The 20,583-nt window shown below is 43.9% G+C and overlaps 1 protein-coding gene across 4 annotated transcripts in view; it reads left to right on the top strand.

Moving 5' to 3' along the window:
• cntln (centlein, centrosomal protein) overlaps positions 1-20,583 on the top strand; it is a 212,776-nt gene that overhangs the window by 134,559 nt on the left and 57,634 nt on the right. For all 4 annotated transcript variants that reach the window (XM_086119061.1, XM_086119060.1, XM_086119058.1 and 1 more), the window contains 6 exons: positions 754-887; positions 1,488-1,650; positions 2,249-2,479; positions 9,702-9,803; positions 12,800-12,919; positions 18,415-18,536. In XM_086119061.1, coding sequence (XP_085975187.1) covers positions 754-887; positions 1,488-1,650; positions 2,249-2,479; positions 9,702-9,803; positions 12,800-12,919; positions 18,415-18,536 — 872 coding nt within the window. The remainder of the gene's footprint in view (positions 1-753; positions 888-1,487; positions 1,651-2,248; positions 2,480-9,701; positions 9,804-12,799; positions 12,920-18,414; positions 18,537-20,583) is intronic.

Genomic DNA, 20,583 nt, shown 5'->3' with positions numbered 1-20,583 from the left:
GTAGAATTGCCTTTTTTTCCATATCAATATTTTTGTAATTAATTTTGACTCATCAAGCTTGGGAGATTTTTCCTCATAAAATTACTATTCTAATAAAATGGCAACCTTATGTCCTGTTATATTACTTTATCTTATATAACTTTAATCTTAGTGCCACATCATCAGTTCGTGACACAATTTTTTTTCCAACCAAATATATTTTTTTATTCATGTGAACTCATGACTTTATTCTGGTAAAAATGCCATTTTTACTCATGACAATTTCTTCCATGGTGAAGTACTTCTTTTTACCTGTGAAATTGCTGCTTTTTATTTTTTCCTCATATTTCAACTTTGTTCTTGTCACTTTGTGATTAATTGCTCATAGTATTCCAACTTTTTAAATGATGCGAATAATTTTGCATTCTTTTTTCATAAAGATTTTATTTGGCGTAAAATCGTGACTTGAGTCCAGTAAAATAGCAACTTTTTTTTCCTTTTTGATGGTGGTGGGGTGGGTGCCAATCTTGCAACTTCATTCTTGAAAATGTCCCCTCTAATTTACAAATGTAATCACACAAATGACAATTTTTTGGGCTCCTTTATCCTAATTGTCACAACATCAAAATCCTTTTACGCCGAGTCAGAAGCTGTCATGTTTGAACCGCGAACCTCGACACCCAAAATCCCATTGAATATGTCCAGACACGCTTATCTTGGGCGGAATGTCATGTTTGACAGATGAGATGACTTACTGCAACAATTCCTTTATAGGATCTTGAGGAAGAAGTACGCAGCGCCTGGCAGGAGGTCTCCAGGATGCAGAACCACAACAGCACCCTGGCAGCTTGCATCTCACTCAAAGAACAGGAGATGGCAACAAAAGTGGATCAGCTTCATCAACTTGGGTGAGTCGCCCGTGTCACGGTACACCTCCACTACTTTCTCCTGACAACTACGAGTAAATGGTTTACGTTTAATGGTGCGTGTGTTATTAAAATGGAGTGCACCGTGCGTGCAGTTCATGTGGATTACGGTAAGTACGTTGCTTTCAATGCCAAGGCTCGGGGTGACACTGATATTTCCAACCGCGGCTCACCTAAAGCCACCCTGTAAGCCCCCGCATAGTGGATGCGCTTTCAAGGAGGGAGAAAAGGGAAACTGGGCAGGCTTTGGCTAAGCTGTAGTCGATACGATAAAAACTCTGGGAACCGTTAGGAGCCTAAGAGGTAATCTCATCCTTTTTTAATTTTTCTTTTTTTTTTTAAACTACTTTTCTGTTTTAATGGCCGCTGCGCTCTAATGTGTCAGTCACATTCGGAGCTTGCGAAGGCCTCTCAAGGTTTTAGCTTGGTGATTAAAGATGGCTTCATGCGTTAGAGGAGCACTTTACGCTTGTAATTCTCCAGCAACTCTGGGAATTGATCCGTATTAACCATACTTTATCGGTCACACAGTGGTGCCAAAATTAATTTGGGTGAAACGCGTTGTGTGCATGTGCGTCTCAGGCGCGAGTTTGCCGAAGTGCAGACGTTGTACAGACGGAGCACGGAGCACGCAGCGGCCCAGAGCCATCTGATCAAGCAACTGGAGGGACTCAACGTGGAGACACAGAGGGTGATGAGGAACCAGGAAGAAGAGCACACTGCTGACACCACTTCGAGTCAGAAGGTAGACACACACATGCTGAACATTCTCACCTGCACCCGCACTTGCGAATGAGTCACAACCGCGACGCAGCGCACATTAGCCACATATGAGATCTGCTTTTGTTACTGCAATGGTGACGACCAGTGCAATGGTTGTTCTGTTCGTTGGGCCAGAGTCAGAATAAGCAAGCACAACCTGCGAAGAGGAAAGAAGAAAGACCAACAGTTTGCAGTAAAACTCCGTTTGCATTTTCACTAATGGAAGCAGCACTTCATCTGTAATCACGCACTTTTCAATTCATGTCTCAGATCTGTGCATGTTGCCCAGTGGACACTGCCAAACACAAATAAGCCTGTCCCCTAATGAACAGCTTGACCGAAAACTGAAGTGTGTTCCAGTTGTCTGATTCTAATGTTATCAAGCTATCTTATTCTTTTTCAACTCTGCAGCTTTGCTTACCTTTTAGCTTTGCCACGGACAGGTCTTCAAATGAAATCTTTGGTCAGCTTCGAAAATCCACCTTATGACTTGACCTCAAATGTTCCCCCATTGTGTCCTTCCACGTGACATTGACTGACCTCTTCAACACCTCCCACAACCCGATATGTATTTGACACAGCTATACAGCGATTTGAGCCAATGCTACCAGACCCTCATGTCAAGCGAGGCCAAGCTGCGGCAGAGCCACCAGGAGCTGAGCGGCCAGCTGGCCCAGAAAGAGCAGCAGATACTGCAACTGCAGGCCCAGCTGAAAGAACAAAAGCAACAGCGGCGGGAGGACCAACTACAGCTGCAGCAAGCTCAGCGGATAACCAGTTGCATCTCAAGCAACAGACAAACTAACTTGAAGGTGAGCGTTTTCCTGTTGCTCTTGAGTGGTGATTCCCAACCTCTGTATAATGTTATATATAGATAGATAGAAACAGACCAATTACCATTGGAGTGAGGTGATTCATTGGAGCTTATAAGGTGTGGAAAATGATGCCAGGTTGAGTGTTTGACATTCAGTGCAGTGTGAGAGCTCCCTACCTTTGAACTGTCACCCCAGAGGTATAGAGGGTCTTGGAGTGAGATGAAAACACGCATCCAAATTAAGTGGCAATTGGTAGCTAATGAGGTGGAGACGCCCCACCCCCTCCCCCCTTTTTTTAAAGACCATTTAAAGCTAAGATCAGCCTGTAGCCACACAAACTCACTCAACTGGGACTGGACTGAGCAAGATATTAATTTTTATGCCTGCGCAGGCTGTGCTTGTTCAAATTTGACTGCTCGGTAGTCGCCGACAGACTGTCGCAGATATCAGCTCCAAATGGGAAGTGAGACGCGATCGCCCTGCACCACTTAACCCGGTTAATTTAACCAGCCGCCATATGTATAAATGGATCGTTTAGCCAGTAATTAATTATAGTAGTGTAGTGTTCCTGACAGTAATTAATATGATATTTAGAGGAGGTGCCGGTTACGTCGAGCATGTATCTACAGCGGACCCCCTTAAAGTTGAATTCTTCTGAAGTGGTCCAAATTGTTTTGTTTTCGGGGCATATCCTTTGAAGTTGAAGTTCGGGTTCTTTTCTCTGGTCTTCCTTTGTGTTCTCAGGTTTCATTTCACATGACTAAAACACTAATACATATTTAGGTTATTTGAAGTCATATACAGCACATCGTTTTGAATGTGTATGTGGATGCATGTTTTTCTAGATATGCCCAGTGATCGGCCACAATGTCCAGACTCTACCCCACCTGTACCCCAAAATCTCCTGGGATAGGCTCCAGGTCACCTGTGACCCTCGTGAGGATAGTTCAGTTATAAATATCAAAAGGTTGAGTGTACACCTCTTGCTTTTTGGGCTTTTTGTGACACTTATTCCACATGGGATAATGTGCAACAAGAATTTGAACAGTGGAAGTGAGAAGAATAAGAAACAGGGAGCCCTCCAGGTTCAGGTGAGGCAAGGTTCAGCCACCTTGCCTTAAAAAATCTCCACATTCCGCCCTGCTCATTTGTCTGTAATGTCAGGAATTGGAACGCTCTCTATTTCATGTTAAGGGATATATATATATAATGGTGCTGTTTGAGATGCTGCACTTAAAACTACAACCACCAGTGCTGATGTCACCATTTCCCTCGGGATAAATTGATCATCCCTTTTGCCTGAAGCAATTGTCTCTGTCTCAAAAATACATCAAACGGTAACATTTCGTTTTGTTTTGTTTTCCAATACTCCATTGTGAATAAATCATGGTAACAATGGTGCCGCCATGCATGCGCATTAGTGAACTGAGGTTGTTCTTTTGCTTGACTGGAGGGTGGGCGGCGGGTTGAAGTCAGGCTGCAACCAAATCTTGCTAGCGCCTTCAAGAATACGTTCTCCAACAGTTCACCTGGACAGTATGACTATGGGCCCTCATTGAGGTGAGGGTTCTTCGATGCACTCAATCGGGTGGGCGTTCGGTTTCCCACACTGCAATTGTACCGACAAGGTTGTATGTGCGTGAGCGTCCATATTTGTGCACGAGTGGAAAGCATAGAATTAAAAGCGTGCGTGCGTTTGGGTACGTCGTCAGAAATTCCGTAACAAGTTCCTGCGGAACACCTGTTAAATTCTAATGCTCGGGTTGTCGGGGCAGATGTGATTTTAAATGTAAATGTTTGGTTGGAAGTTACCGTCGGAGGCGATCAAAGCGCTGATCGCAACAGGAGCACAAGGCGGAGGGGAGACAGCGCTCATTTGAAAACAGGCCAGAGTGGCGGCTTTGAACACTCCGCTTGTCCCGCGTTGTTAATTTTTTATTTTATTTTTTTTAATCACGGTGCATGTGTGGGTAGGTCTAGGGAATACATGGGAAGAATAACACCCATTGTTCACTTATCTTTATGCTTAGGTAAAAGTGTGATGATAACCACAACATAGACCGTTGCCTGGCTGCACAGAAACATGAGCAGTTTAATAGTAGAAATGTCTGATTCCTTTCAGACTTCTTGAAAGGAATCCTTTTACTTAATTTTAATTTTACCTATACCGAGGCACCGGTAAATGGGCTGTCGCTTATAGAGCGCTTTTCTACCTCGGGTCCTCAGAGCGCTTTACACTGTTACCTCATTCACCAACTCATGACGCAGCATCAGGAACAACTGAGGGTTCAGCATCTCTGTGTTGGGAAACAAACACTCTACCTCTGAGCCGTGCCGCCCAAATTACCTCGAATTTCCATTGAAAATAGTTGGATTTCAACCAGGCAATTGTGTGTCCACTTTGGAGGTTGCACTGCAACTCCGATTTTTTTCAATCTTCAACGCAAGAGTCAAGTTTACTATTGTCGGGGTTTATTTTATTTTTTTTCCTCTCCCCCTGGCTGTCAGTCAGTGTTGTGGGTTGATTAAAGAGCGCCATTACAGTGTAATCCGGAGCAGACCTCAGGCTTTCTGGAAGCTTCGCCAGAGTTCATGAGTGATAATGTGCTCGTCCTGTGGGCACTCGTTCAACTACTGGAAACTCTCCCATCGAGTACTGAGGGGAGGCCAGTTTATTCGCTTTCGGAAAGTTGTATTTGCTCCTCGTGTTCTGCTTTGACTTTGTTATGGCGCCAGCACTTTGCATTCAGGTATTTTTGTTCACTGAACGTTTTGATGCCGTGCTGAGTGGAGATGATGCTCCTGTGAGCCACAAGTTGACCGTTGGTTGCTGGGTTACATTTATTAGCATTTTTCAATCATTGGGTTTGAACGCTATGCTAACATTAGCTAGCCGCTAGCGCTAGGCATGATGTCATCACTTACTACCAGAAGCTGAGTTTCTTTGACTTTTTTTTTTTTAAACGTTCTAATGTTGCGTGTTCCGTCACTAATGGTTTTGATGACAATTTCATCAAATTTCATCAAAACAAGGTAGAGGTTTCAGGATTAACAAGTATGTTTCATATTATTTGAAACCATTCGAACATTATGCCAGGTTTGAATATTAAAATGAGAATAAACAAACACAGATTAAAAAATGATTCATAGATATTGCACATCAATTCACTAAAAATTGTGCCCAACTAAATGTTGGAAAATAAACTGTTCTTAAATAATTACATGCAAATGTACTGAATTAATGAAAAAAAATAATAGTAATGAATAAATCAAGACACTGTAATTCAATCAGTTCTATGACCTGAGAAAGCCACTGTAACTTAATACACAGTTTGAACATTTTATTAATGGATTTGTATTGCCTTAAATGTCTTCTTTAAATCAGTATATGTGTGATGTTGTTTTTACATTAACCCTCAGATACGAAAGATATTATACAGATTAATGTGCAATTACCTTTTTTTCCCCCGCTTGTTTTGTTTCATGTTGCTTCGACTCGGGCAGTTTACCATCTGCTCCGCTCTTTTACCATCACTATCAGAATAGAGCATGTTTAATTTAAATATGATGCAGTCTGCTATTTACACCCCATATATTGGCCTCATCTGCATTGTGTTTGTATTTGGGGGGAATCTCACATTAGAACGCTTCTTCTGAGCTTTTATGAAAAATAAATAACATTGTCAACGCGAGTTGTCATGCGCCCTCTGGAGCCGAGCCTCGTCCGCGGCCAGAGACGTTCCTAATGACATGGACTCCGGCGGTGCGCTTTTACCAGCTCAACTGCTCTCATTAGATGAGAAGCCCGGCCCGTTTGCACAGCCCACCTCATTAACGAAGCACAGCCATGTGCCGCCTTGGCTACATGGCGCTTGTTTAAGCACATATGCGCTGGGGTCAAACAGACTGCGTGGGAGGACTCAGGGCTATGTGGTCACGCACATGCGCGCACACAAATATATACACTGCTTACCTTCTACTCGCCGCTCCCTGTCCTTGTCCAAAGTCCCTCTCCACAGCAGTTACCCGCACACACTCATACATATATGCACACACTTGTTCTTTGAAGAAGCACCCTCTTGCATACCAAGTGTACCTCTTGGCCTGATGGGGAGGCCTGTACCTCGCAGCCCCCTCCAACTTTTTTTATGCCTCAGATCAGTTCCATACACGGCTTGTTGGTGTCCACTCCACAGCTTATTAAAACACGAAAATCATACTTTTACCCCAATTCCAAAAGTTATTTGGATGTGTCATTACCGTTAGAAACCGCTGGCTGACCGATTAAAAATGGCCGACGATGACAGGGGCACATACTGTGTACATAAAATTGAAATTAACGCACATTCACACCCAAAGATGCAAAGATGTATTTGTCTTTTCAGACTACACACATTCAATCCCAGGTACTCATATTTTAAAAAATGTTCAAGCGTTAGGGTAAAAAAAAATTTTTTAAAAGCTTCTGAAAATGTCTGGGACAGGATGAGTTCCAATCACATCTTAAAATGTCGTCCCGGTGCAGATGATGGAGTGTGTGTCTTTGTGAATGCCCGCATCTGTTGTTGTGTGTTGTTTGTGTGCAGCAGGAGCCCCCTCCTGATTGTAGCCGCCGCGTAATTAACATTGATCAGATTTGTTTTGTGGCATAAAGGGCGCACGTGTAGCACATTAGTCCCGGCAAGTCTCATTGCGCATTCAGCTCAAGGGCTCGGCAGCAGACGGGTCACGGGCTTCGGGGAGAGCGATCGCAAGCCTCCCTCCATATGGTCGATCCTCGCCAGCTCACGAGTGCCAGACAAGTTCCCCCAAGAACCTAATCGTGTTCGGTAATTACCAAGACAGGTTTTTTTTTCTTCTTCTTCTTCTCTCTCTTATACATCCCCCTCCCTGCATATCTCAGCCTCCCACTTACCATCTCTGTGCCGTCTGGTCTCACTGCACCTGCATGCTCTTTTCTCCTTCACGCTCACCCCAAGCCTGTTGTTTTCAACTCATGACACCATCATGTCCTCTTTACATCTAAACTCTCCTTTTTATCTTGAACTAGAAAATCATGATGGGAGTGCTATGTATTTTTAGAATACAATCTACTGCCTTTGTTGTTTTGGTACGTTGTACAGTGCATTTTAGAAGTATTGCAAAGGAGAAAAAAAACATCATCAAACTGCTTAATAGCCACTGCTGCTGCTGCTGAGAAAAAAAAAAAAGCCCGTCTGTCTTCATGCCTCTGTAAAAGTGATAAATAATTGTAGAAGATTTGCCAGTATGGCCAGCGTCCATTAAATTAGGCCCCAGATAATTCGGCCAAGCCCCATTTTGACAGGACAATTTAATAAAATATGAACAAACTCTTCCTTACTAATAATTTATCATCCACCTCACCTCCCGCCCGGTTCGCTTAAAGTTGATGACTCCAGCAGTTAATAGGGTCGCGGCCAGATGCCAAATCACCGATAATGCAATCACAACCTCGTTGGAGGTGAAGGGGGGGGTGGGGGGGTAGGTGATGACATCGTTTTCTGCTCAAGAGTAAAACACAGTTGCGAAGGCCCTCTCCCTGTCAGACTTAGATTTGATGAGTTAAGTGTCGACAAGCAGCAGGTGTGGCTTCTTCCTGCCGTGATTTTTATGCCATCTTGTCACAAGGTTTGAACAAAGGTGTGAAGATGTCGGCAAATGTCAAGTTTTAAAGAGCCAAAGAGACGCACCTCAGAAGCGTCTTCAAATCGCACCTTTTTGATGTACCTTTTCTGTTTTGAAATTTTCACTTGATGGCTAATCTGGAGTAAAGTTCAAAGTAAGTTTACTACCGTAGCTTTTTTTTACGGTACAAACTGCGTAAACAACTGGAGGAGGCCTGCTACATTGTGGTTGTATATTACCATGCAGTCAGCTTGTATTTGAATGTAAGCCATTTTAATTATTATGGAATATGTGATTATTTCAATATTATTATGGCGCATAAAACACACTCGGGGACGCTTCCCACCCCACTCCACCGCCACCTTCACATGTGCTAATCTGTGTGTCATGTATTAATGTCTGCCTGTTGGCTAAAGGTTTTTTTTTTTTCCATACTGTGCTCCCCTTACAAGAGCTTAGTCTGGGTTTGGTTTATTTCCCCCCTCCACCTCCCATGTGGGTTTCTTTTTATTTTTTTGTTTTTACATCTGCAAAAATGGGCATTGTACAAAGAGACCTGGTCTCTTGGACGGGTTGTCTGTGCCATTTCGTTGTACCCTGCGGTGCAATGACAATAAAGCTCTTGTGATTCTTATTCTAATTAAAATCTTTTAACCTGTCGCTCTTTGAGTTTTAACGATGTCGCTCAGAGAGCTGTTTGGCCAAACTGTTCCCTCCTGTGGTCTGTGTGGCTTCGGGAATTTGTGGTATCTTTCCGCTTACCCTGACTGGCTATTAGACTGTACGCAAAATGTTTCCACATCTCACCGCGTGCTTCTTTTTTCTTAAAAAGAGCTGAGGACATGCGCGGAAGGAAGCTTGTGGCCATTTCCAATACGGGCTTGAGGGACAAAGGCGCCGCACACTACTGGCTTCAGGCTGCAGGAAATCTTTCGGCAGACACTTCGCTTTCCGAACAATAATCGGATCAGGACAACTGCAGCTTTTAGTTTATCAGTTTTTCTCAAAATTAATAAAAGAAAAAAAATTGCAGCACTTTGACAATACAGGTTTCAAACAGAGTTTGCTGGAGTGCTTGTCAAAAACCAACCACCCGGCCCAAAGTGAGTTGGCCCTCGTTTTGGGAAGGCCCAATCTACTCAAAATTGATCATTGCTGCAGTTTTATAATTCAGTTTTCGCTACAGTGATCTGTTTTCTTTTGGGTTTTTTTGTTGTTGTTCTTTGTCTCCTCTTGAATAAAAGTAGGCAAATCTTGAGAATACAGGTTTACGTACCCACTACTAGTGCACAATGTTAACAATGTTTGCTGTAGTTTTATCTTCCTCACTCTGTACTTTGCTACAGTAGTCTGTTTTTTTCTTTTTTTTTTTAATGGATAGAGAGAGACCCTCTTTCACCTTGCCTAATACGACTTTCTGATCTCTACATTCAACGAGGCTTGATTTGGTGGTACTATTTTGCACCCCCCCCCCCATACTGCTTTTATGCGATTCAGCTCTTCTTGTTGCTGCTGAAAGGTAAGTCACGTCCCCCGAACAAACACTCATACTTGCTCCTTCCGTCCCTTCCAGGCACTTGCATCTGAGCAGACGGTTGCCGCATCTCACAGTCTTCATTGTGAGCATTCAGAGGATAAAGCCCTTCACTACATCTCTCCTGTCAGGAGGCAGCAGGTGGGTCGGCGTCGACACACATTTCTCTTTTAGCCGGTTAGAAGGGCGCGTGTGCGAGGAGCTTACATGGCCGCACTTCCCGAAAATTACCGCGCTCGCGTCAGATCAAAGCCGCGGCGGTGACACGAAGGCAGCGGTGAGTTGAGAGCCATGTGATTCATTAGACCCTTCCTCTGCCAAGCTTTTTTGTCCTGAAAACACACTTACACACGCACACCTCCTTCTGTGATCAGGCCCGGCGTGTGCTGCTGGTTTCACGCATGCCTTGGGCCCAGGCACTGGCCGATTTACCGCTTCAGCGGGACATTATGAACACCAAGACAGGCTTTTGATCTTCTCGCGATTCCTTCTCTTTAAATTTGGCAGGTTTCTAGATGGCCTCACTCGCACAACTAAAGCTGGCCTGAAGAGACGTTGTTTGATTTCTACCACTGTCCTCATTAAAGCTTCAGCGGGAGGCCTTCTGTTCTTCCTCTTGATACACGTAATGCAATTATTTTGCACGAAATGCTTCAATAGTATTGATGCCATTCAACGTTGCTTTCCGAGTCGCGGGCCGGCTCGCTTGCCTCGGGACACGCCCGCACATTATAGAGCATTGTTGTTTACACCTAATTACCATTAAGTTGCTGATTTATCTCATGTCTGCTTGAGTATCATTGGCGCCGCAATCCGATGTCGACAATGTAGTTTTCAACGGAATAATGGCGGGGATGTTAGGCTGATCCATAAAATCAAATCTAGAGCGCACGCCTTCTGATTTCTAAAGCGTTCTTACTTCGCATGTTATTGATGCCGACGTGCTACGTTGAATGCGTCATGTACCTTTTGTTTTACAGGCATCAAAGATTCGGGTTCTTATCAAATTAAAATGACTTAATTTGACCCAGGAGCAGATTAGCTGTATTTCCATTGTTTCCACTTGGGGGGGGCAATAAATATAAAATGAATGTAAAAATGTGACAAATGCCTCAGTATGAAATTGTGATTCTTTGTTTATTTACATCGTGGCTTTTCTTCACAGACCACTTAGCTCACACCTTCTCAAACTGTATCTTTGTCTGCCGCGGTGTTTATGTGCTTCTTTGTGCAAATGGAACCAAGTTGTGCTTTGAGTGCTCTGGATTCACACGAGACATGCTGCTGAAATCGTAAATAAGCCCACTGATAACCGTGACCTCTCTCTCTCTCTCTCTCTCTCTCTCTCTCTCTCTCTCTCTCTCTCTGAGAGATGTGGAGGAAAGGTGAAGAGAGGCAAGAAGATGTCTATGAAAGGTTTCTTCTTGGGGCCCCCACAAAAGCCAGTTTTTATTCCCACTCAGAATAGAGGCTAGTTTCAAATGGTGTTTTTATAACACACACACAGTATCCTGTGCGTGCGTGTGTGTGTGTGTGTGTGTGTGTGTGTGTGTGTGTGCGCGCGCACGATGTGCTTCCATGTTTGCCAAGACATTAGCAGGTGTAACGGTCAGGTCGCGGTCGCCATACCAGCTGCACGACTAATGTTGATCGTGACGCTCTCTGCTTTTTCATCTTTTTATTCTCTTGGCCCTTTTTCTGAGCCAAAAATATCCGTACATGAGTGTGACAGAAAATGCCATCTTCAGAAAATTTCCAATTTTGTTTGAGTCCATCCATCGTCAGGACCGTACGTGACACCTTGCGCGATATGGTATACGTGTACTATATGGTCAACTTTTTCTGAGTCTAACCCTTGTCTTCAAGTTTATACCGCCCTGAAAACTGTCAGTTTAACTAAAAGTGCTTATTATCCTCCTAGAATACCACGCATTGAGAATGTTTTTATTTTAACTTCATCATTGGCCTTTTTTTGGGGGGTGGGGGGGTGATCTGGGATTCCCCTTCTGGCCATTCGCGATGTCCTCGCGGGGTCTGGCCATTTGGCGCGCCTCGCAACAAGAATATGTAGATCAATCTGCTAATTAGTTGCACGCAGCCATTAAGGCTGACTTAAAGCACACGCGGTTGGCACCCGAGCAGACACCGCGGCGGAATGAAGAGCGCCAGGTCACCGGAGTCGGCCAGAGCCGTCGCGCGCATTCCCACACACATACGCCTCCGGAGTGAATCGAATACGTAAGTAAAGATGAACAACGGCGGCGTTCGGTTCAGAAACAGCCATCAGAACGCGAATTAATGATCTGCCATCTTTATCTAACACTCTTCCTCTTTGCACTTCACATCCACTCCGGCTCAAGGACTGCTGTGCGTTTAGGCGCCCTGCTTTTTTTTTTTTTTTCTTTAGCCCGCCATCTGGTCAGGCCTCCTGGGCTCCGCAGGGCGCCTCCCATGGTCTCCTATTCATATTCCATGAGCATATTGTTCCCACTGCTTTTTTTTTTGTTTGTTTTTTTTGTGCACAGCACTTCTTTATTTATTTTCATGTTAGAGGCGAGGCTGGCGAGCAACTGCACCCCCCCCCCCCCCCCCCACACACACACCCCGCCCCGCTCCCCGCTAATCGGTTGTCCTATCAAGTGTAACCTGGAGGCCCCTGGTAGAGCAATTAGAGCGACCTCCCTGCCCACCTCTTGTAATGAAGCCCAGCACATTCTGGAATCTATAGCCCCTTTAGTCTTCCCTAATGGGACATCATTATTGTCAAAGAAACAATGTAAATGGAAATGAACATACTCATTAGCCAGTCGCAGAGAGAAACCTTTGCCGTTCTTTCACACACGCACACGAGCTGAACTTCCTGCCTTCAGCTGATGCAGCCTGCTGCCCCAGCATGCTTTTATTCCTCTGGTAGCCTGTTTGTTTTTGTGAGCATCTGTGTGTACCAAAGTCAGAAATGCGTGTTTTTTTGTTTTTTTTTTGTCAAGGTGAAGAGGGGAATGGGATTATGCGGCCCTTTTTTTCTCTCTCTCTCTCGGCATTCAGTCAGTGTCGACGGTACAGATGTTAATTGTTGCATTGTTACGCGATCCTGCTCTCAACCGAACGCCTCTCTTGGCTTACGTCTCGTCTCCCAGGGTGCACCTGTGCAGCGATCCCGGTCTCTGTCCCCAGCTGGCAGTGCGGAACATTATCATGGCGGAAGAAGGGGCGCACAACAAAGAATTCCAGACCTTGAGGACTTGCTCCGGTCAATGGTGAAGTAGTAGCTCATGTGGATGAAAACATTTTGTGTAGAGTTGGGACCCATTCATAGGATGCCTGACAGGTTGTTCAAAAAGCGGGGTGGGGGGGGGGGGGGGGTTATTTATTTATACAGTATCTCTTAACCAAGTCTTTTGTGAACTGCCCCTTCGAGAAACCGGGCCGTTGTATGTGTTAAATACATCCCAGTGGCTTTGGCCGAGCAACTATTCATTTGCAGTCTGGACACAAAAGGGATGAAGTTCTCCTTCTTTGAAGGGAGTCTCTGAGTCGCCAGTCATCACTGAAGCGGTCAGAAAAGTTGTGATATAGCAACAAAATCAAAGGCAAGCAAATTACTTAATTTTCCCCACTGGTACGACAGTTGAAAAGCGCTTTGGCTAGTTGAGAGGAGTCACTGTTCACTTACCTAAGTGCTACAATATTGCCGTGCACCACCACCGAGTATTTGTTTCCTGTAGTTTATTTTTTTACTTACAGTGGATAACTTCTTTTAACAGTCAAACTTGGGCAGTTAATAACAGTTTTGTGATGGCCACAGTTTGAAATTGAAAACTGTAAGCGTCCAAGACATATTCCCCCCAAAAAAGACGTGTCATTGACTATTGTCAGTAAGTGACTTTGACTTTGGTAACGTCCAATGGCATGTAGCGAGGTCCAGTGCAAACCCTCAGATGGGAGACACTTTCTTGATGACGGTATGTGGCCGGTGGCTCACTTTCCCGTATGTTTGATTACAGCTATCAGCTGCTGTAAGGATGCGAATCTCCGCAGCTCACTGTCACCGTCTCAAACGGTTCAATTGCGATTCCTAGGTGACCTTCTCCAGCACGAATGTTGCCGACACATACACACTCAACCTTTAAGGTAAATTCCCCTGAGGTTGTGCAATGTTTAATTTCACCAAGATTTCCTTTTAAGAGGCGGCAAGTCTTAATGGATTAGTAGCGATTTTTATTTTTTTGTAGCTTTTGAGGCTTTTGGAATTTTAGAGGCGTTGAATAATGTTTGCCAGAAGTCATCAGAAGTCAACCATACAAACAGCACTTGTAGTCAAAGCTTATGTTTTAGTTTATGTCCAGCTGTGGTGATTTTCCTTTGATACTTCTTTTACACTTTGATATTAAGATGAATCACATTCTAGGTATTTGTCAACCCTGAACTCTGAAAACATTTTTGATGCCATGTCTTCCATGTGTCAAAATAGTTGTATTCTGATTGAACTAAGCAGATGAATCTATCCATTTTCGTCCGTCCTAAGGTGCTGCCATCTTGACTTGATACTGCGCTATGCTGTCTGTCGACTGAAATTGAATTCAAACTGCCCTCGGGCTCGCATTGCGAAAGTCACCAGACAGTCAGCAAGCGAGCTGTGACGTTTCCAATGCGACCCTGAAGGCAGTTGAAATTCTGTTTCAGCAGAAAGCGGTACGAGGCCAAAATGAGGACATTGGAAGAGGAAATTGTATTTTGTTTTTCTAATTGCTCGTATGCAAATATTTGTCTCGCAGCTGTCCTCTGTGAATAATCCTCACCCCCTTGTGATTATCTGCCACTTTTGGTCACCGAACAAATGAAACTCGCAAACAACTGCCATTGTAATTCTGTTCGACCTTTGAGGTTCCACTCCAGATTGATCAAATGTCACACATTTTTTGATCAAATGTCACACATTTTTTTTCATAAAACATCCAAGGATGAATTTTACATAGATGGAGAGTAATTTCAATTGCTTTAGTTAACCTCAGACCTACCCTGGAGCGGTCCTCCGCTTCACCTCTCTTTATCCTTCCCGTCTTTTGGGTTGACCGGCGAGCAAGTGATTAAGCAGAGGTCATCTCCCTTTAGAACACAATCCCGAGAACGTATTAGGCATCATTTTCTTGTCAGATCTGAAGTGTCTGACTTAATATCACTGGCAGGCACCGGTGATGCTCGGCATGGATTCAGACGACACGCATGACTGTCTTAGTTAATGGTGCCATTTACGTATCTGCCGCTTGAGGAGCGCTTCGTGAAGGAATGCACAGCGGGAGGGGGAGGGGGGGGGACTGACAACTCAAATGTGGAACTGACTGCATTTATTAATGGTTTGAGTGCATATGGGAAGTACGTGTATGTATAAATGTGTTATTCGTTTTATCGCTGATTGTTTTGGTATTCATCTCATCATTTTTTCAGGAAGAGCCGTGTGAGTTGATAGAATCAATTACATTGACCAATATAATTGGGATCTAAAAAAACTAAAACTTGACTGAAAAAAAATAGCTGGAAAAGAATTAGAATCTTAGGAGAGGCGGTTTGAGGAAGAAACCAATGAATGAGTGAATTATTAAAATTTATTTTAAAAATTGCACTCAAATACTTCAAATATCATCGAAAATATGGCCCAGTGATATGATTGAAAAGATTATCACATTTGTTGAAATTTTGTCTTTTTTTTCTGACATTGGAAATAAGGACCTGGAAAAAAAGGCGGAATTGCGGTAATTTTACTTTAACATAGAATACGTAAAATTTTAATTGAAGCCCACTCAACTATGAAAAAATAAATAAATAAACTGGTCAATATAAGAATTAAATAAATGCTTATTTGCGTTAGAGGCTACCTCCGAAGCAGTATGGTTGATAGTTACATAAACCTTCATTCACACAGTGTTAAGTGTCGTCAATACTCTCGGACTACTTTATCTTTTTAGCGGACCCACAATTGCCATCGTCCATCTCCTATTTTACTTTCCTGTTTTTGATTTGCGTTACCGAGGCTCTTTTATGGCTAACACTGGCGCAAGCACATCAAATTCGGTCTTATTTTTTCATATCATTCGGACAAGGGTGTGGAGACTTTTTGTATCCACTGTAGAAAAAGATCCGGGTCTGCCTATTGAGGACCTCTGGCCTAGATCTCCTGTTAAGCAATGTGCCCTCTGTCAAATTGCCGTCAAGTGACCTCGCCTCCAGCGTCTTGCACTCCAGGCCGCATCTTCTCAACTTGGTCTTTCCAACAGAGTGCCTTTCAAATTGGGATCTATGCCGTTGACATTTTGACCTTCGCAACGAACGGCGGCGGGCAAGCAAACAAACGGCCAATCCTCATTGTCTTCACTTTCAAGCAAACAGTGGCTCGTTGCCGCGTAATTATTTTTCAGCTTGAGAACGTCCACCACATGGGTCGCGTATTGATCTGCGGGCAGGGGGGCTGTGGCGTGATCACCCAGTCGGGCCGCCCATGGGAAGTGCTGACGAAGCCTGGGAATCCACGATTCAGGCTAATGCCCTGCCACTTGTTCCACCCTCCTATGCGTCACCCCTTTGTCACTAGTTAGTAGCACTGCGCCGACTCTGGACCCTTTCATTAGCGCGTTGTTTTTGAGAGGCTGTGGGCTGCTTGAAGGGGCAGAGGATGTCTCGCAGCTGTCCTCTGTGAATAATCCGCGCTAGGGAAAATCCATACTTGTCATTGGCAGTCTCTGTTTGTGCGCACTTGCTGTCCGGCGCATGTTCGTGTGGGCTCTCTCTGTTCTCTTTGTCCTTGTTAATAATAACAGGGCTGAGGGCTCGCATTTCCCTCTCTGCAGGGCAGCCGTGTCATATCAGCAGTAAACAAGCTCCTTCCCTTCAGAAAGACAACTCTCCCAAGCCCTGGCCACTCGAGCAGAAACCTACACCCCCCCCATGCACCCCTCAAACCCACCGCCCTCACCCACTCTTCCTTTCACTTTCCCTCGCGCTTTCTTCCTGTTGTAATTTCTCAGTTTTCACCAGATGCTGTTCTCTCCTTTCACTCGCAGACCCCTGTTTGTCCTGTCGGCCGAAAGCGTTTTCTCGCTCGCCCTCGCTGTTAAGGTCAGAGAGATTGGGGAGGAGGCGGGGAAGGGCCTCTCTTGACAAGAAAAATCCATATGCTGTCTTTTCTTACTCCTCCGTTTTAAAATCAGGAGTCCGATCTGCCTGTGTTTTAATGGCTGTCAACCGGAACGTGACCTACAGCCCACCTACCGGTAGTTTTAAGGACAGGAGATTGTCCAACACAGTGGCAGTGACTGCCTTTCAAGTGGTTCCGTTAAATAATCACCATCATCATCATTTCTTCCAGGTTAACCGTTCAAGCAATATTTTAAGATTTTTTCTCATAACTGACAAATTTTATCCATCACAAGTTGACGACGATATAATGAAAGGATGATACAGTATAGAGTTCAAATCATGTTTTGAAGACAAAGGCGGCTTGACAGATAAAATGCAGGAACCTGTTTGCTGAGCAATGTAGTTCGTGCTGCAATTAATAGAGCCTTGATGAAGTATGATGTGCTAGTGGTTCACACATTTGAATCAGTTTCTGAGGTTCTGAGTCAAATCCTGGCCCACCTGTGTGCATTTTCTGGTTTTCTTTACTTATTTCTGGCCACTTTCCAGGGGAAAAAAAGCAAGTTCGGTCAACAGGCAACATGAGCTGACTGAATTGAAATACTCCAAAATGTCCATATGTGACTGTTTAAAAAAAAAAGCAATTTAATACAACACGTACAACTAATATGAGGACAATTAAAATAAAAATAAGACACACACACTACCATGCAAAACAGTTATTCGTTGAGGTCATTAAGCTTAATTCGCACAAGATTTTCTGAAATCTTGTGTCAAGCCCTGAGGTGAAGATTTGTTTTGTTTAATTATTTAGGCAATTTTTTTTTTCTTTCCCAGGACGTTTTTGGTTTATCTCCACTTTTGTTTGAGCTGGTCAACCTTGGAGGTATAAACTTTTTGATTAACAGTTGTGCTGTCATGTTTCGGTTTGGGACCAGCAGGTGGCATTGTAGGGCTCTCCCCGCAGCTGCACACCTGTTGGTCGTTATGTAATTATTAGTTGTATAAAAGGACTCCCGCCCGAACACTCAGTGTCGGGTCATTGTTTGCTCTTGGCTGCTGTCATGTTTGTTTGTCGCCCTTTGTCTGCTGCTGTCAGGTTTGTTTCGGTCATGTTTTGGTCACGGTTCTGTTTTAGCTTCAGGTGTGGTTTTTGTTTGATACTTTGGGTTCGTTTTGGTTGTTAGCACTTTGTTTCGGATTTAGTTTTCTGTGTTTCATCAACACACTTCTTCAAATACACCCTGCTCCTCCCTCCTGCCTGCTTTTTGTGGTCCTCCACCACCTTGCAACGTGACATGTGCCCCACCTTCTGGGTAATGTAAGCTTAAAACTCGTCAATCAAGACACAAATGTTTATAATCAAAGCTCAATCTGATGGTGTTTGTCTTTTACCTCTATAAAATTCCTTACCCCAGTTAAGGGGTCAAAGGTTCCTCACCCCAAACAATTTTTAGTTTGGTTTCCAAAACAACTATTTCATCAAACAAAATAAGCGCTTCAAAGTTTAATGTCCAGCCAGTTCAATGGTGCTGACATAAATTCTCCATTTCAGTCTCTCTACATGGAGTTGTATGCATGACAAACAAAGCACTTTCAATCAATGTTGTGTTTCTCACAGACTGAGGAGAATGAAGAACTGAGAAAGGCTCACAACAGAAGACGGGAACGCCTTTTAGTAGTACAGAAGAACTACAAGGCCGTCAAAAACCAGCTGAAAGCGGCGGAGAAAGCAAATGACACGTGCGTACAATGTTTTTATGTTTCCTGAATTAAATGATGGACGTTGTAACAATACTTTGTACAGAACCTTGAAGGTGGTGCCACACTAACAATAGACCAAATTCCACAGAAAATGAAAAGGTGTGTTTGGGGAAAGATAAAAAATTTGATGTTGTGTAAATTTCAAGGTAATTAGTTAGAGATAATCATCTTGAAGTAATTCAATCACAGTAGTTACTAATGACTTCATAAATATAATTACTTGTGAAAGAAAACAAATATGGTCGGGTTTGTATTTTTTTAAATATGTCCAATAATTTCTGAGCATGCTTAATTCAAGTATTTTCTTCAGGAATAAAACTCAATGTAGCTTTTTTTTTTTAATTTATTTTTTTAAAGGCTGATTATTTCAATTTCTATACATGATGGAAATTGAAATAAGCGGCACAATCCAGCCGTTTTCATCCTTCTCTTTGGGCGGACTGAAAATGATCTCGCAGTTCCCCTTGGGCTCAGCGGGCAACCGTCACATGACCAAACCCATGCAACAAGTGAGCCCGTGATCGGTTGTAACCTGAGTGAGCCCTTTGGCACTATGATGTCATTTTTCAGTCAAGAGTTCAATCTGAACCATTTCAAAACCGTTTCCACCACTAAGGCCAGGAAAAGAACAGTTTAAATTTATTTGGTGCTAATCAGGTGTGTTAAATGTTGTCAAGTGTGTGTTGACTCCCACTTTACATGACTTTTAGCATGATTGATCAATGCTGAAGAGGGTGTGAACGCGTTATCCCAGTTGTTGTTTTCACTAGTTCTAGGTCACACTGACAAAATGGTTACACTTTTTGGGGGGGTTTTGTACTAGGAAGAGCCTTTTCGTGTCCACGGTGTCTTGTATCAAAAGCACCGTGCCACACCAACACACTGATGCGCTTCATACCCAAGTCTTAAAGTGAACCCTTCTTCTCCACATGAGTTTCAAAGGACCAGAGTGCAGTTATTTATTTATTTATTTTAAAGATCCGCACCAATACCTCCCGCTCACATAGAAAAACTCAGCAATTTTAAGCCTACTAAATCTGTGGCGTTTTGTGCCAAATGCATACTCGGGCTCCTCTCCCACCTCGGCGTTCATTAGGATGTGAGAGCCGGAGGTTGGAGGTGTCTACTCCTGCAGGGTGCAAGGTGCGGAGGAAAGGGAAAGGGCCACTTCCTGCTATATTCAACAGTAACCACAGGATTTTTTTTTTCCCAAACAAAGTGTCAAAATATTAATAAGCGGCTGTTATCTCCATTCATTCACTGCGGCTGTTTAAAAATGCATGTCCGAGTGCACATGGGTGGCGGCTGAACGGGAGCTAAGTACGGACCCCCGTCAGCTGTTTTCTCTCCGGGTTAATTAAAGAAAACAGCGGTGCAACGTGAGCCCGTGAGAAAGTGTGGCGAGCGTGCTCAGCGCCCCGGCTCACGTCAGCTCAGCACGGCTCAGCGCGAAGTGGCTCAGGCGGTGAGAACAAAGGGCGGGCGGAGGCAACGCCGCTTTGGCCCAGTGTTTTTCAGAGCGCCATCAAGGAATGGTATCACGCGAAAATTGACTAACTCTGGAAATGCAGAAGCAACCTGGTCTTAAAACTGGCCGTACACTGTGCAAGTGTTCTCTGAAAATGTCACGTCTGGTGCATTTGATTGAGTAATCATTGCTCTTCAGCTCAGACGCTTTCACCGATTGAAAATGACATTTCATGTTGCTTTGGGTCGCTAATGCTAACCTGTGCTGAAAAAAAACTTCATATGGTATTTCTCTACTGCCTGCGGAAGCCCAGTCAGAGTTTGAGACTTATTTTTCACTCGGAGCTTCAGCTGTCCAAAGTTACGGACCAAAGTCAGAAATGAGGCAACCTCGTTTCCAGTTAGACACTTCCACGTATCCACTCGCCGTCAACTCCAAACAGCTCTTGAAACGACTTGAATGAACTACTTGAGCCTGTTGAAATCATGGAGTCAGTCTCACTGAACACAACAATCTCGTGGTCCTCCGTCACAAGTTGCCAAAGTAGTAATTTATCGA

This window comes from Hippocampus guttulatus, chromosome 9, assembly GCF_054856545.1.
Source record: "Hippocampus guttulatus isolate MCC_2025c chromosome 9, RoL_Hgut_1.0, whole genome shotgun sequence".
Classification (NCBI taxonomy): Eukaryota; Metazoa; Chordata; class Actinopteri; order Syngnathiformes; family Syngnathidae; genus Hippocampus; species Hippocampus guttulatus.
Note: the sequence above shows the minus strand (reverse complement) of the source record. Positions and strands in the feature narration are given on the sequence as shown.